General features: G+C 38.5%; 1 protein-coding gene across 1 annotated transcript in view; it reads left to right on the forward strand.

Annotated features, from left to right (window-relative positions):
• The window catches only part of JAKMIP1 (janus kinase and microtubule interacting protein 1), a 178,082-nt gene that overhangs the window by 84,408 nt on the left and 80,293 nt on the right, over positions 1-13,381 (forward strand). The window contains exon 3 of the mRNA XM_027836396.1: positions 9,823-10,095. Within this exon, the coding sequence (XP_027692197.1) occupies positions 9,967-10,095 (129 nt within the window). The 5' untranslated portion in view covers positions 9,823-9,966. The remainder of the gene's footprint in view (positions 1-9,822; positions 10,096-13,381) is intronic.

Consider the following 13,381-nt stretch of genomic DNA (forward strand, 5'->3'; position numbering starts at 1 on the left):
AATTCTAAAGTTTTTGTTCCTCCTTGGAACATTTCTTTTTTTCCCACTTAGGCTTTAGATTTTAGAGACTCATTTTGCTCCCTGTTCACTGTTCACAATCTTCTCATTGACCAAGGTTATGATGTCTTCTTTCTCATCATGAGTACTTAAATATATAGATTAATGAATGAAAAAGAAATAGAATATCAGAGCTAGAATGAACTTTGGGATCTACTGCATGGCTTCTCAGAGCTGCATTAGGCCTTAGAAATCATCTAATCCAATTTCTCATTTTATGGAGGAGGAAAATGAGAGCTAGAGAGGTTAAGTAACTTATCAAAAGTCATACTACCTAGAAGTGGTAGAAGTGGGATTTGAATCTAGGTTCTCTGACTACAGATCCATCAGTCTTTCTCTTGTCCTATCTCATGCATAAACTAATAGAGGAAAGCAGTGTTCAGAGTGAGACTAAGTTTGAAATCAGAGAGTAGAAGAGTATGCAGTTACCATGCTAACCAAAGCAGCAAAAATAGTGACCTGATTTAGTGTGTGGCAATACATTAATTTTATTTGAATTGTAATTGAATTGTAATTTTAATTGTAATTGAAACCATAAATGTGGGGCTGGGATAAGAAAGAACCAAGTGTCAAGTTGAATCAAAGGAAAGCCAAAGATACAGGATCAAACTAGAAGCCCAGAGCTGTCACTGATAACATTTTGGATGATAGAATCAGGATCCAGAAAGATCTGGATAAGTTGGCATGTTTGTCCAAATATGATAAGATGAAATTTGACAGGGATAAATGTAAGGGCCCACACTATACTGGTTCTAATTATAAATTAAATAAATAAGGCCAAGGGAGACATAGCTAGACAATGGTTTGTGTGAGGAAAAAACCAGTCTGGAAGTTTTAATGCCATCCAACATCAAAATGAGTCATATGATAGGACAGGCAATAAGATCCAAAGCAGGGATGGTTTCATTTTTTGCTTTTGGATCCCCAACACTGAGCTTTGTACGTAGTTCAGTAATCTTCCAACTCTTTGTGACCCCATTTGGGGTTTTCTTGGCAAAGATACTGGAATATTTGCCATTTCCTTCTCCAGCTCATTTTACAGATGAGGAAACTGAGACAAACAGGGTGAAGTGACTTGCCCAAGTTCGCACAGCTAGTAAGTGTCTGAGGCCAGATTTGAACCCACAAAGATGAGTCTTCCTGACTCCAGGTCTGGGGCTCTAACCAGTGTGCCACCTAACTGTTCCCTAGCTTGCACAAAGTAAGCACTTAATTAATTTTTGTTGAATGAATAAATAGCCACATTAAAAAAAAGGCATAATATGAACACTTATGGCAGTGAACTAGGAAGTCAGTTTATACTTTAGAGTTGCTTCCTGGGTCATTTTCATCATTTTTCATTAGGTAAACACTTGATCAGGGTGCTAATCCCCCACCCACACCCCCTATCATTAGCATTCTAGTCTGATTGATTCTCCAGGGAAAAACTTATCTGGCCTTTGCTTTGAGAAGAAAAAGATTGGACTTTGAGTCAGAAAAACTCAAGTCTAACCTGTGACTTTTTAGCTTATGTGACTAAAATCTCATGGGGCCTCAGTTTCCTCATATGTAAAATGTGATATGATAATCCCTATATTTACTACCTCACAGGGTTTTTGTGATGTTCAAATGAAATCATGTGCGTATAGTGCTTTGCAAAACCTTAAACCATGGTGTAAACACCAGCTAGTGCTATTGTTATATTCTCTGTGTGGATGAAATATTTGAAGCGCCACCATGTGGTAGAGAGAAAGGATTGATTCTGTGTTTCTTTAGAGGGCTAACCTGGGACTAATATATTGAAATTACAGGGATCAGTTTAAGGCTTCTCAGGGATATGCCAGAGGGAATTCTGTTCAATTGTGGGCTGGTCTAGGTGGTATCTGAGGTCTCTTCCTATCCTGGTACTCATCAATTAATGAGAGAGACAGGAGAGCAACAAAAGTAGCAGATAGGATTCCGCTTGATACTGGGTTTCTGAAAACCCAAACCAAAGCATTGAAAAGAACAACTATTTTTTTCTCTCAGTGGCAGATGCTGTGAGGACCTCTGAAACCTTTTTGGTTCACTGGCCTTGTAACACTGACCAAATCAATGTACTTTTCTAGGCTTCAGTTTCTTCATCTGTAAAATAAAGGCTTTGACCTTGATGAACTCAAAGGTCCTGTCCAGCTATTTATTAATTTGTGATCTTCTGAATTTTGAACTTCTCTGGTCCTTTTTGTTGATACTGTCATGAATACTCTCACCTTCTCAGAAATCTGGTAGATCGCTCATAGTGATTTCACAAAATTGACTCTTCGTAACAACAACAGTGTTGAATATAAGAAAACAGAACAGATGTCTTAAAAATACAAGAATCTTGTAGCATGTTAATTCTTCTTCCATCTTCCTCCTTTGGGGAAATCTGTTTTCTTTTCCTTGGACTGCTTATGGAATTAAATTCCCTAGTAATGCATTTCCAGTGACTGTTTTCAAGTCATCACAAGTAGGTATGCTTTCAAGCATAAGATAAAGCACTTCTCATTATTAGATGCATTTCTTCTAGCATTTAATTTTATTTCTATGTTTCTTCCAACAGCTCCTAGGTATTTTCAGAGATAGCTGGAATATTTCAAATTGAAGAAGAACCACGCTATTTTTTTAGTCGCCCAACTCAAGAGGCAGGATTTGATTCAGAGACCCTAATCCTAACCCACAGTTAAGAGACCCTAGCTGCAGGCCCAGATTTGCTGCTTACTCTCTAAAGTGGCCTTGGACAATTTACTTCCTCCTTTTTTGTGGGCCTCCATTTCCTTACTGTTAAATGTGCTCAGTGATTTCTAAGCTTCTCTCCAGTTTTAAAATTCTCTCACTCTATGATTCTAACTTGGAGTGAAAAAAGCTCTGTTGGTTCTGCCCACACTTGATAGATTGACACAAAACATGTTTCAAAGGCAGAGGATTTTTGAAGACTGGTATGGTTATATAATGGAGAAGTTCATGCCTGCACTTTTTTTCCCTTTGTGTCCTCAATTCCTAACACAATGCCTTCAACACATGATGTGTTAAATAAATTTTGGTTGGATAATTGGAATAAGTTGTATAATATTTTCCAATGAACCCAAGTAAAAGGACTGAATGCCTCTAATTCATAGACCTGTAGAATATTAGAGCTAGAAATAAACCTTAGAGATTATCTAACTAATTGATCAGTCAATAAGAATTTTAATATGACTATATATTTAAAGTGAACTAGGTATTAGAGATTCGAAGCTAAAAAGGAAAGAGTCCCTGCCTTCGATTACATCATGAGAAAAAAACACATATAAACTTCTCTTGGAGCTGTCTCTTCACATTTTTTTTTAGTACCTGCCTTACTCCTTACAAAGCCCTGGTAGTCACAGAACCTTATGAAGAGAATAGTGTAGGGGTAGCTAGGTGGCGCAGTGGATAGAGCACTGGCCTGAAGTCAGGAGGACCTGAGTTCAAATCCAGCCTCAGACCAAACATTTGACACTTACTAGATGTGTGACCCTGGGCAAGTCACTTAACCCCAATTGCCTGGAAAAAAAAAAGAAAAGTATAAATACTTTTTTTTCTCTTCATTTCAAATATGAGGAAAAACTGAGGTCAAGAACAATGAAATGATTTTACCAGGTTCACTTAGTAAATAATAGCACAAGAACTGGGATGCAAGTATAGAATTCCACTGCTATTGCTTTATTCTCTATAGCAGCTAGCACCATGCTGGGAATGGAGGTAATACTTAAATACTAATTATCTATTTCATGACTTATAAAAAAATCATAGGAGCATGGATTAGAGCTTAAAAGGAACCTGTTCAGTCATTTTTCAGTCATGTCTGAGTCTCCATGACCCTATTTTGGGTTTTCTTGGCAAAGATACTGGAGTGATTTGCCATTTCCTTCTCTAGCTCATTTTACAGATGGAGAAACTGAGGCAAAATGGTTAATTGATTTGCCCAAGATCACACAGCTAGTAAGTATCTGAGGCCAGAATTGAACTTAAAAGATGAATCTTCCTAATTCCAGGTGAGGCACTCAATCCACTGGGCCACTTAGCTGCCCTGGCCTAAAAAGCCATCAAATCCAACCCTCTCATATTACAGATGAGGAAACTGAGGCAGAGAGAAGGGAAATGATATCCTCAGAGTCACACAGATAGTAAGTGTCTATGCTTAATATGAACTCAGTAAAGAGCCCCTCACCATTTAGGGCATTTTATTGTATCTGAGGGATCTGGTTTAATCTCCTGGAGAAGATTTCTACTCTATAAAAAGCGTGTGTGCGTGTGTGCGTGTGCGTGTGCGTGTGCGTGTGTGTGTGTGTGTGTGTGTGTGTGTGTGTGTGTATAGTGTGTCTCTGACCCATTTTAATTACTTCCTTTACTCTAATGAGAATTTATCATGTAATTGAGGCAGGCTCAAATTATAGACTGAAACCTGATTTTCCAGGTCACTTTTAGGTCACAATACAGACTTGATTTAAATGATTAAGCATATAAAACATAAAGCTAGGATACAGAATGGAAATGATGTTTATTGTATTCTTTTTTTTTTTTCTTATCTTCCTTTTTATCTTCTCTTCAGTTTCATGAAGGATGGCTTAGAAATGGGAGGGACTGCAGGCACAGGGGAAACACATTCTGAGCTATTCTGTAAAGCCTAGGGTCAAGATAGGAGCAGGTGAAAAAGGGAAGGAAAGACCATCTAGGCATAGGGAAAGTTATCAACAGAGGCAGAACAAAGCTCACCTTGAATGGATGGTGCAGTTTGGTCAGAACATAGAGTACATGAAGGTGAGTGATATGAGATAAAGCTGGAAAGATAGAATCCACACAAATTGTAGAGGGCCTTGATTTCCAGGCAAAACAATTAAAATGTTACATGCTGGATAACATGGAAGGGCTGACGATTTCTCAGCAGGGCCATGGCATAATGAGAACTATGAATACATAGACGATTATTTTTTACATAAATGTATTCTTCGTGCTTTTTTAAACATCCCTGTCCCTTCCTGATCTTCTTTCCCCAAAATGAACACCTCCAGTCAAAGAAATATAGTTACATAAAACAAACCAAATGATTGACTATATCTGAGAATGCATGCCTCATCCTGAACTGATGAGGTATGTTTTGCTCTCAAGCCTTTGAGAGTCAGAACTGATCACTTCATTGATCAGAGTTCTGATGACATTATTGTGTAAGTGATCTTTCTTCTGCTTAATTTGTTCTGCAATAGTTGATCATGTATTATAAACATCCTTCCAAATTTCTCTGAATTCCTTGGAGTCATTTCTTATTAAACAACAGTATTCCATTGCATTCATATACCTTAGTTTTTTGAGCCATTCCCTAGATGATGGGGCCAGCCACTTTATTTCCATTTTTTTCTTTTACAAAAAAAGAGCTGTGATAGTAATTTTTTGTATATGTGGTTTCTTTTCCTTGATTTTAGCCCTCTTTAGATTTTATACCCAGAATTGGCATTGCCACAGTTTGGTGCCTTTTCCAGTATAGTTCCATGTCTTTTTTCCAAAATGGTTGGATCAAGTCACAGGCTCAGTCAGTAGCTCATTAGTGTGCCCATCTTCCCACAGGCAGGCCTTCCTAAGCAAGATTATTCAGACAGTGAGTTTGGAAGATACATTGGAAGAGGAAAAGGGTGGAAAGAGAAAAACTTTAAGGAGGCTATGGTCCAGGTGAGTTGGAAGGCAGGCCTTTATTAGGGTGGTGGAAATACAAAAAGGCTGAGATAGTACAGGTGAAAAAGTTCATCTCTTTCATATTTTTCCCTTAAGGCTCTCCCAGTTCCTCTCACCGTATCTGCTAGAGTGCTAAATTAAATGTTATCAAGAGAATCTTTAATCACCATTTTTGTATAAAAAGAAATGGGTAGCTACGTGAAAAAAAAAATCTTAAGAACTGTATCCAGTTCATCAGTCCCCTGCTGTGGATAATTTAGTTGGGGCCATCTAGGGAACAGTATTGTCATTCATATCTCTTCCCCTAACTGCGGGTTCCCCCTCCCCCTCTAAGAATCTCTACTTGGCTCTCTTATTTCTGGACACTCTTTCTTGGTAATCTCATCTTGGTAATAATCATCACGATGACCCTCCAAGGGAGCTCAGGAGCCATCTAGCCTGACGTCATCATTATACAAATGAGGAAACTGAGGCCCAGGGAAGTGAAATGATTTCTCAAGGTCATGTCAGAGGCAGGATTTGAACCCAAGTCCTCTGATTCCAGAAATAGTGTTCTTTCCACTGACTATGCTGTCTCCCTTTTGGGCATTTTGAATTGTCCTCGGGCATCTCAAGCTCTATGTGTCCAAAGCAGAACTCACTATCTTTTCCCTAAAACCACTCCTCTTTTAAATTTCCTCATTTCCTCATTATCCTTACAATTTACAACTTCATTGTCATCCTTGGTTATTTACTGTGCTCTCACCCCACGTATCCAATCTGCTGCCAAATCTTGTCAATTTGATTTATGCAACATCTCCAGCATCTGCCCCCCTTTTTCTATTCGCATGACCACCACGCTAGTGTAGGCCCTTGTCGCCTCTTATGTGGACCGTAACTGTAGTATCCAATTGGTTTTCCAGCATCCTGGACTTTGGGTGAGGACACTTGGCTTTTCTCTTCTGGCCTAGGACTCCAGGCAAATAGTTTAATGAATGTTGAGCATCCTTTTTTCATCATTTGTTAAGTGGGGGTGACAATGTTGTGAGACCTATCTCCAGTCTACACTCCACATAGACGGCAAAATCATAACCCCTACAATGGACAGATCAGACCATGTCACTCCCCAGCTTAATGTGCTTCATTGGCTCCCTGTGACCTCTAAGACCAAATCTATATTTTTCTGTTAGGCTCTTCAAAATACAGTCCTAGACTGCCTTTCCAAACTTATTATACATTATACACACATTTTTTGGAGCTCAGCAATCCAGCCAAAGTAGCCCATAGGCTGTTCTTCATACAACATGTTCCAAGTCCTGTTGCCATACCTTTTCTGATGCTGTTACCCCATCTCTGGAATGCATCTTCTCTCCATATCTACTTCTTAGCACCTCTGGTTTCCTTCAAATCTCAGCATAAATGAGGCCTTTCTTGATTTGTCCCCCTCCCTGCCCAGCTACTACATCTTCCTAGCTTCCTTTGTAGAAGGGATCATAGACGCCAACAAGTCTAACCTCTGCATTTTACAGTTGAGGAAACTGAGGCACAGAGGTTATGTGATTTCCTTGGGATCGCACTAGTGATCAATGTTTCCCTGATTCCAAATTCAGTGCACTGTATGCTACACAAGTGTGATCTGGCAACGGTCTCTATGTCTGCTTTCTAGGGTCTAGACCAGGGTGTGGAACCTGCGGCCTCAAGGCCACATGTGGCCCTCTAGGTCCTCGGGTGCAGCATTTTGACTGAGTCCACATTTTACAGAGCAAATTCTTTTATTGAGGGGATTTGTTCTGTGAGGTTTGGATTGAGTCAAAGGGCCTCACTTGAGGACCTAGAGGGCCACATGTGGCCTTGAGGCCACAGGTTCCACACCCTGGTCTAGACCCTAGAAAGCAGACATAGAGACCGTTGCCAGATCACACCTGTACAGTATTGTACTGTACAAGTACAAGTACTTGTACTGAATTTGGAATCAGGGAAACACCGATCACTATTGTGATCCCGAGGAAATCACTTAACCTATCCGTTCCTCAGTTTCCTCAAATGTAAAATGCAGAAGTTAGACTTAGAGATGGCCTCCATGATCCTTTCTAGCTCTAAATCCATATGCCTATGAGACTTTACAGCTTGGCAGGACTTTCCAGAGCTTGTTTTCTCTTGGCAAATGCTTCAGAAACCTAGGGCCACCTTCATGTCATGATGAAAAGTTGGAAAAGAGCCTTGGGGTAGGGGGGCTTATAAAAGGGATTTATTGCAGTAAGTTTCAGATTTATAGCAGGAAGGATTTCAAGGCCAGTTGTATCAGCAGCTGCAGTGCATGAGTGTGTGTGTGTGTGTGTGTGTGTGCGTGTGCGTGTGTGGTTTCCTGATAGCATAAAAGGATAATTGGCATCTGTCCCATGACTGTACTCTCGGGTGCCCCGTGTGCTTTCTGGGAAACTGTTTTTGACCAAAAACAGTATTACCCATCTGTATTACCTACTGCATTGATCAGTGTTTGGATTCTCCCTTGGCTAATCCATCTTGCAAGAGGCAGTGGGGTATAGAACAAAGTGTCCTGGACTTTGAGTGGGGATACTTGGCTTTTCTCCTCTGGCCTAGGACTCCAGGCAAATAGTTTAACATATGTTGAGCATCCTTTTCATCATTTGTAAATGGGAATGATAATGTTGTGGGAACAATCTTTTAGGATTCTTGTGTGGAAAGCATTTGGTAAAGCTTAAAATAGCATATGAATGTGTGCTACTCTTCATGTAGCTGCCAAAATACTCTTCACAAAACATTGGCCCAATCTTGTTCCTGTCCTGTACAAAGGTCTTTAGTATTCCCTGGTGCCCACTGGTAAAAATACAAACTTCTTAGCATGGCATTCAAAATCCTCCATGATCCACCTTCACCTGCTTTTTTAGTCTGATTTTACTCTACGTACCTTTGAAAATATTAAATTTTATTAATGAGTTTTGTTTTACATTGCAAACACTTGCAGATCACTACTATGTCATGAAAGGGCTCTTGTAACAAAGTCAAACAGTTAAGTTAATTAATATTTTAAAATGCATGCAACATTTCATAGCTGTAGCACCCCTCCATTAAAAAAACAAAACTACTTTCTATCCCTCTCACCCCCCCCATTAAAAAAGAAAAGAAAAATAAATTTCTTGGAATAAATATGCATAATGAAGCAAAAAAAAAAATCCTTCAGTGGCTCTACATGAAAATATGGATGTCTCATGCTATACCCTACATCTATCACCTTTCTCTAATGGACAGCATGTTCGGACAGCATTGGTCCTCTTGGACCAATGTATAGCTTTGGTTCTCTCAGAGCATGAGTGGGCATTGTTTTAATCATAAGTAGTTCTTACAGCTTTCAAAGTGTTGTATAAATTCTTCTCCTGGTTCTTCTTACTTGATTGTATATCAGTTCATATAAATCTTTCCATGTCTTTTTAAAATTATTTATTTCCTTATTTCTTGCAGCAGAGTAGTATTCAATCATACCCACATACCACACCTCATACAGCCATTCTTCAATTGATGAACATCTACTTATTTTCCAGGATTTTGATTTTTTTTGCTACCACAAAAAGAAGTGTTGTAAATATTTTTGGATATGAAAGACCTTTTTCTCTTTCTTTAATTTCTTTTGAAGCAGCTACATGGCACAGTAGATAGAGCACTGGGCCTTGAGTATGGAAGACCTGACTTCAAATCCAGCTTCAGACACTAGCTGTGTGACCCTGGTCAGCCACTTAACCTCTGTCTTCCTTAGTTTCCTCAGCTGCAAAATGGGTATAATTAATAGCACCTAACTCCCAGGGTTGTTGTGAGGATCAAATGAGATCACATTTGTAAAGCACTTATTTAACACAGTGCCTGGAACATAGTAGGTGCTTTAAAAATGCTTTCTCCCTCCCTCTCTCCTTTCCTTCCTTTCTTCCTTCTCCGAATGTCTGTAATAGGATATTGCCCTCTGTACTCAAGTAGAAGACTTTGCAAATGGTTGCACAGGGCCTTGCTCAATAGATTTTGGTGAATCTGAATGGAACTGAATTAAAAGTGTGCTATATCGTAACCTCTATGTTCTTTCTTCTCTTCCAGGATCAGAAGCAATGGTGGTCAGGGGTTGTCGGGAGGACGATGCTGAGGACTGCTTTTTTGGTTAATGTTGCATAAAAAGCACAAAGTGTCTCTTGGTGCTGTGCAGACTATTAGGACCTTTCTTTCACCAACGTTACAGGAAACATGTCCAAAAGGAACCGCAACAAGGGCGAAAAGCCTGAAATGGAGATAGAAGCGGTGCAGGCGGCCAATGAAGAGCTTCGGGCTAAGTTGACCAACATTCAGATAGAATTTCAACAGGAGAAGAGTAAGGTGAGAATGGTACTTAAATATTTGGGTTTCAAGGGAGAAAAATTCCTTATTGATCTTTAAATGGACAATGGAAAATGAATATCTCTCTAGAACATTAGGAACAAAAACCACAGGCCTCAGCTCTGGAGTATAGTCGTTTGGGGTCTGCTTGGTTCTAGCCTAACCTATCCCTTCTCCTTTTCTTCTTCTTCTTCCTTCACCTTAGCAACATAGAATAGAGGACCTTGGATCTCAATCTTAAAGGTCATTTGCCCACGCCCTCCATTTTGGAGGAAAAGAAACTGAGTCCCAGGGAGACTAAGTGACTTGCCCCAAGGTCCCACGGTAGCCATGCTAGAATTTGTGAAAGGCAATGCAGTACAATGGATTTTGGAGCCAGAGAATCAGGGTTCAAATCTCCATTCTGTCACTACCTGGATAGCCTTGTCAAATCACTTAAATTCTCTGGGCCTCAGTTACCTCCCCTGTAAAAGGATGGGTTTTGACCAGATGGCCTCTAAGGTTCATACTAGTTCTAAATCTGAGACCATGTGAACTTAGGTCTCATGATTTCGGGTTCAGAAATCTTTTCACTGGACCACACTGTCTTTCCTTTCTCTCTCATTGTTCTCTTTGTCCTACTCTGCTTGTATTCAACACTACGTTATTCTAACTCTATTCTATTCCTCTCAAGCTCAAACCCTAATCAGATCTGTCGGGTACTCTCCAGGATGAGGGAACACAAATCTAACAAATATCAAAATTAAGGATTTTCAGCCACTTGTTATTAACTCATAGATTCTCTCTTTGAATGAGAGATAGTGACATTTTGTTCTCTAGCCAGGTTCAGGTTTAGGATTTGGCTCAGAGAATCCACTTTGTGAAGTGGTTAGTTCAGATCTGACCTTGTAGGAAAATTCTAATTTCCAGTGAGTTTAACAGAAATGTTTATTGACGTATAATAAAAACACAAGTATCACTTTTATAACCATCTCTCATAGTTTATTAATCATCCTTTTGTCTATTAATGCCTTAAAACTTTGTTAATACCTGGTTGGTCTAACTCATAATATTTTACTGTTTGTTAATATAAAACTCAGACTGCCACGTTTGATTGGTGCCCTCATAAACACAAGGCAATGGCAATCACTTTATTACCAGCTCTTTGGCTGAATTTTCTTGTACCGTAAATGTAGCTAAATATTTTATCTGTATTTAAAATGGCTTAGGGGTACATCATGAAAGTTAATGGATCTTGCAAGCAGTAGACTGCTGTTTTTATAAAAAATATGAATTCAAATACATTAGGAGAGAAGGAGACTTCCAGGAATATATTGGAGTTTATAGTGTGTATATATAAGGTAGTAGAGGGTAATATTATGCAATAAAAAGAAAAAAAAATCAAGGCCCGGTCATTTCATCAAAATGGATCTGCCCTTAATTGGTGCAGACCCTTAGTTTTAATGTGTCACCATGGACAGAAAAATTTATCATTAGGTAGGCACTCTTCTTTTGCTGAGCTGCTGAATCCATTAAGGGTTAGCCTTGGACAACAGGCAAAATTTGAATATCCCTGGGCCATGTTGAAAACCCTTCAAGTTTGGTAGTGCTTATTGGAGTTTGACAATAATTTAGGGCTACTTCTATCATAGCAAGGCTTCAGATCAGGATGCTAATAAAAGAATACAAAGAAAATGATTCTGATAATAATCATCAGGATTTACTAAACATTTTAGTAAAGTATTTTCCATACCCCAACTCTGAGGTAGGTATTAGAAATCTAATGCTTATTTTATAGAAGGAAAAACTGAAGTTTAGGGAATTGAAATGACATCCACAGGTCTCATGGGAAGTAAGCACAAGAGTTTTGGGATAAGTCTTCTGGCTGTTGGTTCAATGTTTTTTCTGCCAAACTATGCTCCACTTTTTATTATGCCATACTTTAGAGGTACAATGGAAATAGTACCTCTGCTGGTTTGGCAGAATTTGCCATAAAATGATAAAGTGTTTCAGTTAGAAAACTATGAAGGAGTAATGTATCTTCTGTTCAACTGATCTACTTGGTGTTTTCCGTTGATTTCTTACTAATTTTCTTCTAGTTCATTTCCATTTTATAAGGTGCAGAGAGATAATTTAAGAATTATTTCACTCCCAAAAGAAACCAAAATCCTGACTACCACGTTTAAATAAATCATAAAAGAAAATTGTCAAGAAGTATTGGAGCCAGAAGGCATAGAAGAGACAGTCATGATAAGTCACTACCAAAGAGAAACTGCAAATATAACACACTCAGAGATGTTATTTATAAGCTAAAAAGCTTCAAGGTTGAATATATATTGTAAGAAGCTAAGAACAAACTAATATCATGCTAGAGAGAATCACATAGGGTTATGAAGTAATTATGAGAAAGGAAATGACTAGTATGTAGCAAAGGCAGGATTTAAGCCAAGGTCTTCTATCTCCAGAGCCAATGTGGTTAACTTAAATATATTTTTAAACATTTTATTGATATCTTGTTTTTATATACCTTCTCTTCTCCTACCCAGTGAGCCTTCCCTATAACAAAATAAAGAGAAAAAGCAATTCAGCAAAACTAATCAACACATCAACCAAATCTGACTGTATATCCAATGTTTCACACCCTTCTTAGCCTCCCCTCATCCCCACAAAGCAATGAAGGATGTACATTTTTTCATCACTAACTAAACTTGGCACCTATAATTACACAATGTTCAGTTGTGGGATTTGGGGTTCTTTCCTTTTTACATTCTTATAGTGATTGTATTGTTTTACTGATTCTGCTTATTTCACTCTGCCTAAGTTTGTGTTTCTTTATTTCTTTGTGTTCATCATATTCATAATTTCTTACATTGCAATAATATTCCACTGCAGTCATATACGGTAGTTTATTAGTCATTCTCAAAGACAACCTGTTTTGTTTTGTTACCACAGAGAGAGCTACTATGAATATTTTTCTTTATGTGGGACGTGTTTTTCTATGTTTGACCTCCTTGGGATATATAACTAGCATTAGGATGTATTGGTCTGTGGGTATAGACATTTTAGTCATTGTATTACAGAGTTCCAAATTATTTCCCAGAATTTTTGGACTAGACAACTCCACCAACAGTATATTACTATGCTTGTCTTGGTACATTCTCTCCTACATGTGTTTCTTTTTTTAAAAAATGTTTTATTGACATTTAATTTTACACCATTGCTATGTAAGTTATATGTTTAATATTTCTAACTTCCTATATTTATTTATGATTTTTGTGCCCCAATGTGTGGCCAATTTTTGTAAAGG

Source organism: Vombatus ursinus, unplaced genomic scaffold (genome assembly GCF_900497805.2).
Source record: "Vombatus ursinus unplaced genomic scaffold, bare-nosed wombat genome assembly UNPS02014818.1, whole genome shotgun sequence".
Lineage (NCBI taxonomy): Eukaryota > Metazoa > Chordata > Mammalia > Diprotodontia > Vombatidae > Vombatus > Vombatus ursinus.